Source organism: Oreochromis niloticus, linkage group LG15 (genome assembly GCF_001858045.2).
Source record: "Oreochromis niloticus isolate F11D_XX linkage group LG15, O_niloticus_UMD_NMBU, whole genome shotgun sequence".
Taxonomy (NCBI): Eukaryota; Metazoa; Chordata; class Actinopteri; order Cichliformes; family Cichlidae; genus Oreochromis; species Oreochromis niloticus.
Genome location: NC_031980.2, coordinates 6,101,367 through 6,118,309, shown reverse-complemented (window position 1 = coordinate 6,118,309; position 16,943 = coordinate 6,101,367). Strand labels below are relative to the sequence as shown.

At 41.6% G+C, this 16,943-nt stretch overlaps 1 protein-coding gene and 1 long non-coding RNA gene across 15 annotated transcripts in view; one reads left to right on the top strand and one right to left on the bottom strand.

Annotated features, from left to right (window-relative positions):
* epb41l2 (erythrocyte membrane protein band 4.1 like 2) overlaps positions 1–8,902 on the top strand; it is a 51,889-nt gene extending 42,987 nt beyond the window's left edge. For 7 of the 14 annotated variants that reach the window (XM_025898712.1, XM_025898720.1, XM_025898717.1 and 4 more), the window contains 8 exons: positions 713–928; positions 2,253–2,321; positions 2,753–3,430; positions 4,510–4,638; positions 4,896–4,994; positions 5,163–5,243; positions 6,477–6,588; positions 6,872–8,879. In XM_025898712.1, coding sequence (XP_025754497.1) covers positions 713–928; positions 2,253–2,321; positions 2,753–3,430; positions 4,510–4,638; positions 4,896–4,994; positions 5,163–5,243; positions 6,477–6,578 — 1,374 coding nt within the window. In that variant the 3' untranslated portion in view covers positions 6,579–6,588; positions 6,872–8,879. Of the gene's footprint in view, positions 1–712; positions 929–2,252; positions 2,322–2,752; positions 3,431–4,509; positions 4,639–4,895; positions 4,995–5,162; positions 5,244–6,476; positions 6,589–6,871 lie in introns of all 14 variants that reach the window. The other 7 variants (XM_005449668.4, XM_005449677.4, XM_025898719.1 and 4 more) reach the window with 6 other exon arrangements.
* Positions 7,456–16,737, bottom strand: LOC102080415 (uncharacterized). Its single transcript, XR_265895.4, has 3 exons — positions 16,434–16,737; positions 13,126–13,313; positions 7,456–10,537 (listed from the first exon to the last, which is right to left on the bottom strand). It is a non-coding gene; the product is annotated as an uncharacterized LOC102080415 (long non-coding RNA).
* Between the last annotated feature and the right edge of the window lie 206 nt (positions 16,738–16,943).

Genomic DNA, 16,943 nt, shown 5'->3' with positions numbered 1-16,943 from the left:
GAAGAAAACTGACCAAACATCAATAACTGTTCATTCCCTCCCAGCAGGACTGATGTTACGTTGGAGTTTTGACAGCACATGGGTTTCTACTTCATTTCAGTTCTACTAAAAACCAATTTTCTCATTTCTGTCTGTTTCTAGTTTACTCTGTAATAGTGGTGTAACGATTCTTGAAATCCACAGATTTGAGCATAGTTTGTGCTTTTGGATCCCCGTTAGCTGACGTCATGAAAGAGTAGTAACTTCTTTCTCTTCTTTTGGCTTTTCTCAGGTCATCCTATATAAGATCTTATCTTCTAATATACACTTTGAATAGGTCTTAACATCCACAGTTTCACACACTTTACTAAGAATGTTGCTCAACAGCCATTTCCCATCCTATATTTACACATCCTTATAACAGCAGTGCAAAAACTGCTGGTACACATGCCAAAACAGTCATTTAAAAAGTCCTTTACTGTGAAGTTTGGCTAATATACACACAGGAAGCAGCTACTAGCTTAGCTACTCCTGTGGCTATGATAAGAAGTGACTTCTAGAACTGTTACACCTCTACTATGTAATCATAAAGCATTTCTTTGTACGTCTGTATGCTTTTGAGGATGATTTCTCTTCTTTTGGCTTTTCTCCTATATCAGATCTTATCGTCTATCTCATTTGTTCATGCTTCTGTGTGTCTTCTCTCTGTCCTTTTTATTGTGTGTTGCTGTAGAGTCTTGCAGAGGAGATAGCGTCAGTTCTTTTCAGTAGACAAACTGACATTGGACTTTATTCAACTGCTAAGGCTGCCTGCATTTTTCCTGAACCACCACTAGATGCTGTTAAAACTACAAGTTCAGCTGCTACTACTTCTTCCGCTGCTGTCTGCAGTTTTTCTGCACCACAAAGGCCTCTTGCAACCCTGTCTACTGCCCTCTCTGCCACTGAGGTGCTTCTGCTACTACCAAGCATTTAGGAGTCACTTTACTTTAATTCAAAAACATAAACTACTCAGGATTGTTGGTTAAACGGGAAGTTAATACCACAATCAAATGTACATGTTTTTCCTAGGATGTAGTGCTGTTTACTTTGTCTTGGCTGTGAAGATTTCTGCCCTCTTGAATATAATAGATCAACTGCATTTGTTTTGAGCTGCTCAACACACCAAAATTAATAACTCATCTGTAATAATGACACATTTACTCACCTGGATGTGAACTCAATGAGCCATTTTCTTTATACCAAACTACACCTGCCAACCAAAGCAAGGTAGATGCTTCCTTCTGCACAGTGATATGGCTAGATAAAACTACAATCTAGAAGAAATACATGTATTTTTGATTTTAGGGTCACCTGTACCTTTAACCAATCATCTTTCTGTTTAACTTGAGAATAAACTGACGCTTTGTAATTCTTCAGGTATCTAAGGATGCCTGTCAGATGCGTTTACAAACTAAAGGGGTTTAAGATGCCCATAATGCCTGCTGTAGATGCCGGATGAATGGTAGCGATAATTAGTTTGTGACGGCTCCATTCATCCCAAAAGAACGGGCACACAATGGCTATGATGCATTTAATCTAAACCAGCTCACAGCTATGAATGGGTGCATGGCTTTTACGATTTTTTCTTTTTACATTTATTTTTCCTATTTTATTTTGCTGGTGATTGTAAATATGTGTGAATTTTATGCTAATGTACTAATCTGCTCCGTTTTATGATCTGTGCTTTAAAAATAAATATATTAAAAGCAGCAGGTATTGAAGCAGCAGCTTTCGTAATGTAAAAAGAAAAGCTGAAATGGCAGCCAAATAATGTGCTTGGTTAGTGGCTTTTTTAAAGGAGCTTTTAAAACTACACAAAAAGAGGTTTTCAAGTGAGGACTGAGTCCATTATGATGTCTTTTCGTGGTTGTCTCAAAGACACTGCTGACTTCAATACCACGCTTTTGCCTTTTTTATGTATGTGAAGATAACCTTTTTTATTTATTGATGTGGTATTCTCTTTAATCCATCTTTCATCTTTTTGTTTTACCTTTTCTTTTTGGTTCTTTTATCCCGTCTCTTTTCCCTGATTCAGGGAACCTTATGCTTTATGGGGGGTGCATGAAAAAACAGTCCACCAGGCACAGAATAAGAGACAATAGAAGTGAGGGGGATTGGGCACAAATAACAAAGGCAGCCCATTCCCACATGCTGTGATAACAGACATCTTAATAATGCTAACATTGATGGTGTGTGATTAATAATGTCATGCTAACTTCTCTGTCACGCAGGTCAGTGTGCCCCAAACAGAAGCAGCTACAGCTGATAACACGACCTCTGATACCAAAGAACCCGCAAAGGTGGTCCTGACCTTCTTCTATTAATTCCTCCAACCCTCCATTCATGACAGTTTTTATCCATTACTTTCTTCATGCCTTCATTCATTTTCCACTTGCAGCTTAAATTTTCTGTTCCTGCTACACCCTTCATTATCTGTCCTCCCTTTCTTGTCTCTTTGTCAACAGTTCTTCATCTTCTTCTGTTTTGGTGTTACTTTATTATCATTTAACTTAATTTTTTCCCATTTATGTTCAATGATCATTTTATTCTTTTGTTTTCTTGTCTCCATGCGTTTGTTGTTGTGGTGTGTGTGCGCATGTGTGTTTGCGCACCTCATTGCGTTTGTGTGTGTGTGTGTCTGTGAACCGGGTGTACATGCGTGCTTGTGTGTGTGTGTGTGTGTGTGTGTGTGTGTGTGTGTGTGTGTGTGTGTGTGTGTGTGTGTGTGTAGACAACCGAGGTTGAAATCGAGGAAACTGTTGTCGTCCAAGAGATTTCCAGAGCTCCCAAACCTGGACTTGTCACGGTTGCAGCCAGTCCCCCTGCTGCTCCTTCTGCGGAGCAGGAAATGAGGGAACAGGAAGTGAAAGTTCAAGAGGAAGCGGTGGTAGTTGAGGAAGCAAAGCCGAGGAAGGAAGAGAGCATTTCATCTGAGAGCGAGAGTGAAGAAGAAGCAGAGTACCATCCATATCTCCCTGTGTCCATCTCTCACACACAAATACCTGAGGAGAAGGAAGAGGAAGAAGAGCAGGAAAAGCAAGAGGAAGATAAGACGGCAGAGCTACAGGTGTTGGCTTCAGATGCTTCTTCTCTTCCAGCTGAAGTCATCCAGCCTGCAGAAGAAACCAGTCGAGAAGAAGAGGAGTCCAGGAAGGAGGACGACACAGAGACAGAGGAGACAGAGAAGACAACGAATGCCGAGGAAGAGAAAGAAGTTGAACGTGAGACTGAGGAGAGCACAGATGATCCAATGGTGACGCCCGATGAAGCTCCTAACGGCCTCACCCTGCCTGAGGAGGGTGTGACTGTAATAGATGCTCATGCAGAGGAAGAGGAGGAGCCTAAAATGAACGGAGAGCCCTCGCTGATTGAAGCAGAGCCGCTGCCACAGGTTATTTGTTGCTCTGAGGTAAAGTCTTCACTGGGCCGAATGCGGAGCTTCCCAGGCCTTGATCCCTCTCCTGCCAACTATAGAAACACCAACTTTTTTCCTTCCCCGCTTTTGAGAGTGCCGGTTTCCCTCCTGCTTGTGTGAATATTTAAGCCCCATGTACATCCTCACACTCATCTCCATCCTATGAAACTAAAAGCTTTTTATTAGTATGCTCAAAACTCCCGAAACCAAGGAGCAGGGCTTTAAAGTTACAATTCACCACCATTGTTTTGGTGTTCATATTGATTCACCTACATGAATATTTTCAGTCTTTATTTTAATTTACTATAAACATACATTTGACTTTCTTTCATATCTGCTGTTGTCAGATACCATTTATACCATTATCATGTCCCACGCAGTGTGGTGTGTTGCTACTTTTTTTTAGTGTTGTGAAGTAAATGGGGCCTAAGTGGGAAATGCATGATGCTGTTAGGTGTATTTTTGTTTTGTTTTCTTTATCTTTTTGCTTTGCATGCTGCATTTTGATATGTGCGTATCCTCCATGTGTTTGGCAGTGATGCTCCTCTTTCTGTTTAATTGGCGTGTTGTGGTCATCACAGTGACACTGTTGTGGAAATCATCATTGCCAACCACTCATCTTTGCACCTTGTTTACATTACAGTAGCTGTTTGAGTCCCGCTTGTCTTATTGGCTCATGTTTTATGCACGTTGGTACAGTGTTAGGTTGCATGTGGACACCAAAGATATCTCCATAGTTGTCCTTCTGCTGTAGCTCTTATTACATTGCATTGACCAGATGTTGTCTTACTTGTGTTTCTCATGGTTTTGTCTGCATGGCTTTTGGAGCTCTTGCTTCTGTGCATGAGTTTTGCTGCAATGGCTCACATGTGCTGTTTACATCTACATGTACTGGTGTTTCCTGCACAAAAATATTTTCAAAATGATGCTGATAGAAGCTGATTTTGAAGACAGATTTGTCAACTGCATAGATAAAAATGTCTTCTTTTTTTTTCCCCATGTCTGCCTCAGGTTTAATATATTAACTCTCTTCCCTCCCCCCCTCCTCACTCCTCTCTCTGCTCCCTCCCCAGCCGCCTGTGGTAAAGACAGAAATGGTGACTATATCAGACACGTTTGCAGCCCAGAAAACCGAGATAGCCACTAAAGAAGTGCCCATCGTACATACGGAAACCAAGACCATCACATACGAGGCGGCGCAGGTGCAAACACGAGAGAAAAAAAAAACGGAGAAGCTTGTTTAGTTTTTCCGCATGTGTGTCAGCATCCGTGGTTCATATTGTTTGTGTGAAATATTTAGACCGATCGTTGCTACGTCAGCATACTCCATGTTCCAAAGTGCTTCCTTTCTAGCTACAGTGCATGACGCCATCTTTTCATTCCTGCTCCTACAGGAAACGAGTTTTATTTATTTATTTATTTTAAACATCAGCTAATGATCTCTTTGTGTCTCTCTCAGTTGGATGGTAATGGTGATGGTGAGCCTGGAGTGTTGATGACTGCTCAGACAATCACCTCTGAATCTTTGTGTACTACAACAACCACACATATTACCAAGGTACGAACAGACGCACACCCCAAAACACACACACACATGTTCATTTCTGTTGAGCCTTTGTCATTGTGACATAACATAATGAAATTATGTCCCCTATGTTAATTTAAATACTGTACTGCAGCCATTTCCAAACTGCCCAGTTTGAAATGTGATGATCTTTTGTTGCAGACGCTAAAGGGCGGTCTATCAGAGACGAGGATTGAAAAACGCATCGTCATTACTGGAGACTGTGACATCGACCATGACCAGGTCGGTTTTCAGTGACATAGCCTTTCCCCTCTGCTTTGCCTCGTGTTCCAACAACTTGGCTCATGGGGTCTTTTCTTCCCACCAAACGTGGATGGTGGGAAAGTCTCTAAAGAGTCATCTTAGATAAATAAACCACATCCAAGTCCAAACTTGGCACCTTTTGATTTAAGATCCTTGTTCTGCAAATTGAATCATAAGGAAATAATTTTCTCTCATTTAGAAGATTTAAGGAATAGATGGATTTCTAGGACATGTCAGTCATGTTGCTTGCAGTCTTAATGCTACGTTTTATTTTTGAATCACTTATTTGACACAAGCCATCAGATCCACCCATCCTCTCCTGTGCCTTCTTCACCATATCTTTTGATGTATAAAATGTTGGCATACTGCTTTTTTTAATTTTTCCTCCTGCAATGATTAATTTTACATACTATGTTTTTCTGTGATTGTCACATTTCCTCAGTGACAATCAGAGTACACAGTAAAATACACGCCGCACAGAGGAGATCACATCTCAGTTAGTCCAGTCCAGATGTATAGATATTGATCTTTTTTTAATGCTTTAAACTTGCTTCATAAAGACCCCAGCAAAAGTAATTGATCCATTCTGCCAGCCTTAAGTTGAGCCATCTCTTAATTATACATGGCCCTGAGGTTGGCAATTTTTTGTACACTGTTTGCCAGATTCAGATACTTAAAAAGCAATACCAAAAGTCTCATTGTCCATATTAGGGGTGTAGCGATACAGGCAGCGCACCATTTGTTGAGAGTGGTTGCTAGCAGGTTGCCACAGTCTCCAGTAGATAACATGGAAAACTCCATGTGAGATCTTTTCACCTATGTGAATAGCTTCATGAGTGAACATGGGGAATTCATGTCAAACTGCATGTAGCCCTGAAATGTTTGGGACAGTAAATGTCTCTTTCGTCTCTTTGCATGCTCCTCCTTTTGTTTAAGTTGCCTGTCTGGTTTAATTCGCTGGATTTACACAAAAGCAACAGATTTGGATATCACTGAGATGGTTTTTATTTGAGTGAATTCTTCTTCTAAATGCATTTTACTTGATCTGAAGAAGTAAAATGGCACTCTGACTGTAAATCCAGCACATATGTCTTTTTCTGTTTGCTTCTTCTTTTATTTTTCATTTAACTCCACCATTTCCCCCCCTCCTTCCCCCTCCACTGCCTGCTGTGCTCGGTGCTGCCACCGTGTGGTTGCCCCTTGGTACTGCAGGCACTGGCCCAGGCCATTAAGGAGGCCAAAGAGCAACATCCTGACATGTCTGTTACCAGAGTGGTGGTTCATAAAGAAACTGAGCTGGCTGAGGAGGATTGACTGAACTCAGGTAATGATAAAAATAGTAGCTTATCATCATCATTATTATTATTATTAATCTTTTTATATTTGATGAGAAAAGGTTTATTTAGCAGTGCATATGGAGAAGCTGCTAAAGAAACCAGCTGCCATCACACATGCTGCAACAGTTGAAAAGAGAAAAAGGGGAAAGAGGCATTAGATTTTGGAAGGAGTACAAGGAGAACATTTTGATTAGGAAACCAGTGTCGTTTCATCATCGCCGTGCCCCAGGCTGATTACTCCCCCACCCCCTCCCCCTCTCTTTTTCCCAGAGCTGAAGGGCCCGTCGTGACTGTTTTTTCTCTGTCGAACGACCTTCATCACCCTACGACGATCGGCCTTGACTGACGGGAGAGGAGGAGGAGAAGAAGAGGAGCTTAAAGAACAGGGAGAGAAGGGTTTGACAAATGGACCGAAGTTGCCACTCTCTTCCTTTCTTATTGTCTGTGGTGCGATCTAAATCCCTCTCTGCAAAACCAAGAAAAAGAAAAAAAATTCTCTCATTGTTTCTGAGGGAACAAAAAGAACCACTTTGTTAGCTTAACAATTGTAGCTTTTTTTTTTTTAGTTGTGCTTTTTCTGTAACTGTTTTATAAACAGATGATAGCATGTCTGTCTTCTATCACAAAGATGAAACTAGGGATGCACTGATAACCAATCTGGATGAAACTGTATCCTTGCATTGATCATTTTGTACCAGTACCGATGACCTTCAGCTAAAGTTTCTTACAAAAACAGCAGGCTGAGATGCTGAAGTAGAGAAAGCTTTTTATCATAACAGTGAGGTTATGCACCTGTACTTGGGTTCCGGTGCATTGGCACAGAAAGGTAACTTGTTAAATTACAGCTCCCCCTCTTGCTTCATGGTGATGTAAATGGAGAGTAATATAATAGTTTATAAGGAGCATGAAGGAAACAGGGTGTCACAACTTGGTCTTTTTTCTAATTAGTATAACACACTCACTCCCACATATTCACAGGTGAATGGTAGAAATGTTGCACCTCACATTATCACTTCTACTTCCTGATCATTAGAGAAGAGCGGGAGCTGTAACTTTAACATCTGCAGGAGAGTCATCCAGGTCTTTTGGTTCTGTTATTTCATTTTTTTTCCTGTATAGTTATTATTCATCCACATTCCTTGTGTGTGACTAGCAGCCGAGTCCATTTTCAGTTCAATTCACTTTTTTTGCTAAACTGGAAGAAGAGACTGGTTTTGAACATTTTAAATAGGGTCGGCGAGCTTCAGTAGTAGTTCGAAAATGTAGGTGGAATAAATTCCATCAATTTTACAGTTTTACATTTTTTTTAAGCTAAACTGAAGGTGGATTTGAACTGAAAATGACAACTTCTGCACAGTAAAAATGAAGGTTATCAATGGGAGCAGCTTTTCACTCCCCGGGCTCGTCCACTGTACGACACTAACCATTCCCGCTGGGCCTGAGGGGGAGCGAGGGAGACATAAACTGACTTTGGATTGGGAGACCGGAGCTATAAAGTGAAGGATAATTGGGAGAGTGCCCGATAAGTACCAGGGAATAAACAGAATTTGAATAATAATGCATGTTTTCTTGCATCCCACAGTGAAGTATTTTAATATTCTGAAGGCTTAATGCATAATGCAAAATTAATACTGCTATTTAAATTATTCAGAATGAGTTTTGTGCTCCAACTAGCACAGGTACCAAAATGAGAACGACTTGAAAGCAGCTCAGACTCAAATTAATGCAGTCTGCTAACTCTGCCAAGGAGCCCGTTTGGCGCCGTAGTTCAGCTCAGTTCATCGCCGGCTTCTTTTCATACCTGCTTGATATGATAGAACATGGGATTAAATTCAGCATGTCTTCACGCAGTTTTATCTTCCAGGAGTCTCGAGTGAGTCTAGGTAGGACGCTACCACGTCGATTGGTTTGAGAGCGTGTGGACTATCTCTGCTCATACAGCGCGTCGGGCTGCTTTGTAACTGTTTCACTACAGCTAAACGTTTCTCTGCATGTTTTTTTGGTTTTTTTGGTTACATTTCATTCAGCCGATTTCCACCTTGTTCACCACAAAAAAACGCAACGCTCTGAATCTGTCACCACACTTCAAACTGAGGCAAAAAAAAAAAAAGTTACAACGCACCAGCCAAAATGCAGCTTAAAGGGAAGTGTATCAGCGGGTTTGAAGTGCTCTTGAAACCCCCGAAATGGAAACTCATTATGTTTTATTCATTTTCTGTCCTTTTACTCTGCAAAAAAACAAAAAAAGAAAGTGAACTAAATTGTAGCTTTGTGTAAATATTGGGGGCATTAAATGTGCTAGGTGCTTGGTCTAGTGCATTTACTTTGACACAGATTTTTAGCATAAGCAGCAAAAAGGCAAAGTCATGTTCTCCTGAAATTTAGCTGATTTTAAGTGAAGAAGTGCCACTGATTTATTATTACAAACATTCCACCTTAGACTGGTCTGGATTAATCTACGTCTCCAATCTTTGACTGGACGTGTTTTAAATGGGAGACAAAAGGATATTTTATTTCATTTTTAGAAATAAAAAAGGAAGAAAAAACTGCTAATCAGCTTTTTAACTTGATGAGTAATCACTGCCCAATTTGACCCATTTTAAAACTTTTGTAGTTAAGCGTGCTCATCAGACTGAGAGCTGAAGCTTTTTTAAAATCGGGAAACGCAGGTCTGAGCTCTACTATGCAGTTAAATGACATTCCACGAGGGGGAAGCTTTAACCTCGAACCCTCTTGTAAAGAGACAAAGCAGCAGAAAAGCATTTTTTTTCTTTATAAAAATGTAAACCGTGCAACACTAGGCAGCTTTGGAAGCTTTTGATGTTCCAAAAAAACAAACAAACAGAAAAAAAGCCTTTGGTAATATCACAGTGACCACATTTGTAGATTTTTCTTTTTCATAATTTCTCGTATTTTCTCTGTAATCTAGTTGTTTAAAGGTGGGATTTCTTGTTCCCCCTCCATCTTGCATATTTGTAAAATTGTTGCAGTGTCGTTGTTTTTTTTGAAAACCACTACAAATGAAAATTTCTGCCACTGTTTTCCTTTTTGTACGTTTAGCCCCAGCTTTAACCGCTTTTCCGGGTTCTTCTGGGCTCTCTTAACCAATCACATGAGCTTTGAGGCTGCGGAATCGGATTTTCCCAAATGCGTCATGTTACGCTAGGTTACACCAAGAAAAGTTTTACCAACCTCTACGCCTGTGAATCCACATCAGAGAGCGTTAAATCCACATGGTGTTATAGCAGATTATAATTGGAGGATCCTCTGAACACTTAAATCTCAGGCTTTGTTTCACACTCTGGAGAAACGGGAAACCAGCACAGTTTTTATATTTTATTAATAAAATAAAACTCACACATACAATGGAAACCTTAAAGAAACTCATTTTGGAAAACCTACCAGCTGCCTCATTGCTCTCTGTTAGCTAACCAGTGATCACCAGTAGGGTTTTTCTGTCTAGCAGCTTAAATGTCTTGTATCTCCCCCCACACAGCCACTCCTCCCCCCCTGTGTAACACTGTTTAAATAAAGGATTGTTATACTCGCTTCATTTCCTCATTCATTTCCTTGGAAGTGTGATTGAAAATGTGTGCAGCATATTTATTAGACATAATACCTAAAAGTTAAATCCATGTGTAAATTATGCTTTTCAATTCATGTCAGTCGGGTGAGGCAGACGACGTTGGTGTTCATGGGTTGTTAGCTTATTATTTCCTTACACTCTTCAATGTCCAGCATGATATGGCCCCTCAGGAGAGAGCACATGTCATATACAGAGTGTGTTCCTTCATTTGTGTTAAAATGTGTCTGTTCATGACTGTCAGGTGCAGAAATGAGATCCAGCATTTCTTCTGTGCCGTCCTCTGTGCACATGCCTGTGGGTGGCGCTGATGGAGCTTCTGTCCTGCGCTAGTGTCAACAGATCAGCGTCAGCTGTGGATGAAAGAGTAGAGATGAAGACTAAAAACGGAAGAAAACTGGAATATTATGAGCTCCATGTGTAATATTTTAGTCTTTTTAACATCTACTATTGTAACTAGATTAAAGTTTAATTTTGTTATATATATATATATATATATATATATATATATATACATATACATATATATATATATATATACATATACATATATAAAATATAGTATATGTATAAGTTTTATATATTACACTTTGAATTAATTTAGACATCTATTTTCATCAGTTTAAATCTTGGTGCCACAGGCTTGTCATTTCAGTTCTGCGTGGGGCGATGGTGTTTGTTAACAGTCTGAATGGCCGAGGGAAAGAAGCTGTTAGTGAGTCTGGAGGTGTGGGACCTGATTGACCCGAGGCACCGACCAGAGGGCAGCGGGGCAAACGGGTGGTGGGTGGGGTGCAAATGGTCACCTGTGATGGCCCTAGTTGTCCTGAGACAGGAGGATTTAGGGATAGCCTCCAGGGGTGGCAGAGGGTAGTAGATGATTTTTTGGGCAGTGTTAAATTACCCTCTGCGCAGCCTTTTTTTCCCCTCAGTTATCAACCCTGCGTACCAAACACCCAGGCAGGATAGGAGGGCACGCTCTCCATTCAAGCGAGGTAGAAGGCCGGCAGCAGCTTGTGGTCCAGGTTGTTCTTTCTAAGGACATGGAGGAAGTGCAGCAGCTGTTGGCCCTTCCCTACTAGAACATTGGTGTTGTGGGTCCAGGTGAGATCAGTGGAGATGTGGGTGCCCAGAAACCTGAAGGTGGAGACATATTCCACCTGTTCTCCATTTATAATGAGAGGGGAGTGGAGCTCTCTGCGCCTCTACTACTAGTTCTTTTGTTTTAAGGACGTTCAGCTTCGGCACCAGCAGGGCAAGTACTCAAGTATAGTAGGCTCTGCTTAAAAAAATGCTCAGTTGGTGTTAAGAGGCCCAAACTGTGCCACAAAAATATCCCCTACATCATTAGGGGGCTGGATGGCTTTATGCTTTTATGTTGTTTATGCCAGATTCTGACACTAACATCAAGATGTTGAGTGACTCATGAACAAATGATTTTCCATTATTATTAATTTTTGTTGAGCCCAGGCAAATTATAGCCTCAGTTTCCTGTTTTTATTTGACTGGATTGGCCACCAGTGTGGTCTTCTGCTGCTGGAGCCCACCTGCTTTAAAGTGTGATGTGCCGTGTGTTCAGAGATGCTCTTCTGCATACCTTGGTTGTAACCAGTGGCTATTTGAGTTTATGTTGCTTGAAGCAGTCTGACCAGTCTTCTGTAACATCAACAAGGCATTTTCACCCAGGAAACTGACGCTCACTGCCACTTTCCTTTTTTTTGTTTTTCTCTTTTAGCATTGCTGGTACCTTGTGTGACCTGCCAGTTCCATTGGCACTAATTCACCCCCATACCATTTCAGATGCAGGCTTTTGAACTGTGTGCTGATAACAATTCAGCACTCAACAGTTCACCTCTTTATGCAGTGTCCATGTTTTCCAAAAAGAATTTCAAACTTTGATTGAGCACAGAACAGTTTTTCCTCTCTGTCTCAGTCCAGCGTTTATGTTCACATATGGCTTCGTCTTTGCTTTAACCTGCATTTGTGGATGGCACAGTAGTCACAGACAGTGATTACCGGAAGTGTTCCTGAGCCCATGAAGTAGTTTCCATGCCCGAATCATGTCTGTTTTTAACACAGTGATGGCAATTAACCTAATTAGTCGCAAAATGTTCCTCCGGCTGTTTCTTTTACTTTTCCAGCCTTTGTTGCACTTTCCCCAACTTTGACACACATTACTGCCATGAAATTCAAAATGAGCTAATATTTTTCATCAAATAGTAAAATGTCTGTAAAACTCTTTCTACTGTTGTGATTTGTCATCTAGAACACAGACCCAGATTTGTTTCTCACCAACATAAATAGAAGCTTTGTGTAATTTGAGCACCACTGACAAACAGTATGTGTTTGATTACCTGTAAATGATTATAATTAGCATCCGAATAAACAGCAGACAATGTAAAATCACTAAAAATTGCACACTTTCTTGCTTTGATGCCCAATCACGCCCAGCAGTCATTCCCACCATGGTTGTAAATCTTTTAAAAACAGGTCACAATAGAATCAGATTTTCTCAAAAAGCAGCTGGAGTTCCCCATGATTGATTTTTCTACACATGAATAATCTTTTTTATTAATATATCCACTTTGAACCGGAGCAGATGGTGAAAGCGCAGCCATGATCATAACAGGATGTGTGCACATGTCTGTGTTTTATGGCCGCAAAAAGAACAAAGGGGTCAGATTTAGCCGGCAAAAGCAGCACCTGTTACCTGAGCACACACGTAAAGATGAAGGAAAAGGCATGTTTCCAGGTTTTTCATGTGTTGAGTACTCTAAAGCCTGTGGCAGTCCTCTCTCACTACACCTCCACAAAAACCAGGCCAGTGTAACTAATTGTCAGAGTGTAGTTTAGTTTGGGTTCTTTGTTGTTTACCTGTGGGCCACATGAGTTGTAATATGCTGTTCAAATAATACTATGAGTGAGTATGAGAAATACCCACCCTGTCTGAGTTTCCAACTGAGGAGGATGATCAGTGCTAGCAGCAGGAGAGAGACAGACAGGAAGAGCATCAGTCCAAACAGCCACACTGGAAAAAAGCTGCCTGCATCACTGTTTGACATTGTGATGCTCCCCTGCAGGAACAGAGCCAGATCAGCCCAGGGGGAAGTCAGCACAGCCATGTTAGTCCTGAGAAGCAACACAGAAACGGGGAGAACGTCAGGTCTGCTGTGGCGATATGATCACAGAACACATCAACGTGAGTACTTTAGTGTGTGGGACAACGACAGGTAAGTTTTAGGTTAAATAACAAATGAGTAACAGTAGTGGTGATTTCTTTTCTTTCAGTGAAAGCCCAAAATATCTTTGGTCTGCAGCTGCTTTTGTAGTAGCATTTACTGTACAAGAAACGTACACTAGCAAGTACCAACTTAACCCCCCCGCACCTCGCCTCTCCTTGAGCCTGGTTCTGCTGGAGGTTTCTTCCTGTTAAAAGGGAGTTTTTCCTTCCCACTGTCGCCAAAGTGCTTGCTCATAGCGGATTATGTGATTTTTGGGGTTTTCTTTGTTTTGTTATTGTAGGGTCTACCTTGCAATATAAAGAAAATATAATTCAAATACATTCCATGTCCCTATTGCCAGTCTTGGCAGCCGGGGATCAGTCCGCCAGGGCCTCTGCTCCTGGCTGCCGCCCAGCACACAATGCACCCGACCCCTATGGCGCCTCCTGCGGGTGGTGGGCCTGCGGGAGGATGGGCCCATGTCTCCTCTTCGGGCTGTGCCCGGCCGGGCCCCATGGACTAAGGCCCGGCCACCAGACGCTCGCCCTCGGGCACCCTCCCCGGGCCTGGCTCCAGGGCGGGGCCCGGTAACCCTATCCCGGGCAGGGTAAACTGTTCCCTCGATGTTTTCTTCATAAGGGTCTTCTGAATCGCTCTTTGTCTGGTCCCTCACCCAGGACCAATTTGCCATGGGAGACCCTACCAGGGGGCAAAAGCCCCCAGACAACATAGCCCATGGGATCCCTGGGACACACAAACCCCTCCACCACGATAAGATAGCGATTCACGGAGAGTGTCTGTGAAGGTTCTCAGTCATCCAGGTCATCGTAGTCAAAGGAGTTTGCAAAGAAAAGCGTCTGGACTTCTTTAAGTTGCTTGAAGACGTTTCACCTCTCATCCGAGAAGCTGCTTCAGTTCTAAGGTCAAATGGCCGAGAGTCCCAGATTTAAACCCAGTGGGAGTATCCCCCCAATGAGGGACAAAGGACCCCCTGGTGATCCTCTAATCACATGCGCCAAGGTGTGAAAGCGGGTGACTGATTCACGGAGAGGAATCGAAAGGAGCCAGTTGAGGTGGTTCGGGCATCTGACAAGGATGCCTCCTGGGCGCCTCCTGGGTGAGGTGTTCTGGGCATGTCCCACCGGGAGGAGGCCCCGGGGCAGACCCAGGACACGCTGGAGAGATTATATCTCTCGGCTGGCCTGGGAACGCCTTGGTATTCCCCCGGATAAGCTGGAGGAGGTGGCTGGGGAGAGGGAGGTCTGGGCTTCTCTGCTTAGGCTGCTGCCCCCGCGACCCGGCCTCGGATAAAGCGGATGAAGATGGATGGATGGATAATTCAAATAAAATTGAATTGAAAATAGAACTTTATTTTCAAAATTACAATTGCCTGGCAATTATTTCATGGTTCAGGCCTTAAAGGGTTAATAAAAGCAGACTATTTTTAGTTGCCAAGGGTGTGTATGGCAGTCAAAGGCTGGAATAAACACCAGACATCAAATAAGAAACATGTTTTCCAGATTTCTTTTACATCAATTTCTCAGTACAACCATTCTGTGTGTAGTTTTTGGTTCTGGTTGATTGGTTTTAGTCAAGGGTGGAATTGATCATCTCTTTATTGAAAGTAAATAAACTTGTATACATTCTCAAACCCATGATCTCAGAACATACACAACCAGAGTAGCTGTCCCTTTGGATCAGATTCAGAATAAACTGTATTGTCATTGTGCCGTATGGTTAAAAACTACAACACAACAAAAAGGAACATATCAGGGATCAGCATTTAGTCCTGATATGTTTCCTTTTGAACTTGCCTAGGACATGCTGTGTGCTCATCAGAGGCAGCCACAATCAATGGCCATTGCACAGCTGCAGGCTGCACTGATCCAGGAATGGAGATCTGGACACTATACAGATGGGTGATTGCTTAAATGTGTATTTCTATATGATTAGAAGTGTATAAACTGTGACAATACAACACTCCAGACTTGCAGCAATGTTGCTTCCATGCTTGGTGTTAACGCCTCTATAGTCTAAATTATGGATAATCCTTTCCAGTCATGACATTTATATATTTTGTGTTTCAAACCCTGGTTTTGATACAAAGTTTAGAATGATATTTATTTAAAATAATAATTCCCTGCAGGTTCAGCTGAGTAAGAATTGAACCTTGCTGAGACTTGAATCATAGTTTTCATCCCTTTCAAGTGGCCTTGTCGGTCTCAGTGCAGGTTATGAAATTATAATCGTAACATGTAATCTATTGTTCGAGTTCCTTCGCACGTGTTTTCCCTCATTCACATGAACACGTGCTTTTATGGATTCACTTGTGTCCATGTACACACAGTGCATTTGGAAAATATTCACAGTGCAGAGTTGTTACTTTTTTTTAAGAAAGTATTGAGGGAAGGCTGCGACAGCTTATGTACACGTTATAAAGTTGTTGTTTTTTTAACGAAATTGCAGTTTAAAGCTATTTTTTTTCCACTTTCTCACTATGGGGTGAAATTAAAAATAAATCTGTTTTGGAAGAAGGCTGTAACATGACAAAATGTGGTCATGTGAGGTGCTATGAGTACTTTCCAGATGCGCTCTAAGTGGCATGTTCCCAAAAGCTCTGTATTAGGAGCAAGACTGCTCGATCTCGGTCGTTGTTTAGATTAAAATACAAAAGTTCACGGCAGTTTCACCACCTTTTTTTTTTCAAAAGCTCAATTTTCTTGGTTGCCTGGGTGACGTGTCCCCTCAGAGAAGTGTTGAAAACATACACGATGCAAGCACGAAATGTACTTCCACTTAAAGTACTTTGCAATGTTTCATAACCTTGTTGACATAAAAGAACCAGACAGTTCATGTCCACGGACAAATAGCTTGCACATTTGTGACTGCTTCACACTTTGGCCATGAAACCATGTGCTCATTTTGTCCATATGAACGTTTACAGTCAGTACAGATAAAGCAGAAACACCTATACAAAACATGAATCACACTCACAGTTATCATTAACACTACGACCAAATCTACTTACGGTTTTTAGGCCCCAGAAATGCAGGTTTGAAGGCCTTTAGGTGGAAATGACCTACAGATGTTCTCCAGATATTAATGAGTTTTGTCCTTCCTGATGTTAAGCTGTCCTTTAAAGAAATCAGTCAGTTGCCACTGACGCCGCTGAGGTTATGCAGGAAAAATAAATCTCATGTTTTTATTTCCACAGTGAGAAAATGAGCACTGAAGTCCAGTTCTGTGTTTCTTCTTTTTAGTGTGTTTGCTTCCTGTGTTTCTCTGTTCCCGACTCACTTTGATTGGGAGAAACAGCACTGCTGTTGACAATGTGAACTTTGTTCTGTTTCAACAGTCGAACCGTGTGATTAGTAAGATTAGTTTTACTGGACCGTGTGTGTGTGTGTGTGTTTAGTAAGAGGATTGGTGCATGTTACTGTATGCTCTGGTGTCCTTAAACCATTTAAATCTGGGAAATAGATTTACATGTTATGCTTCTGTGCTTGTTTTTGTGCACTGTGGCTTTCTGCAGTGTTTT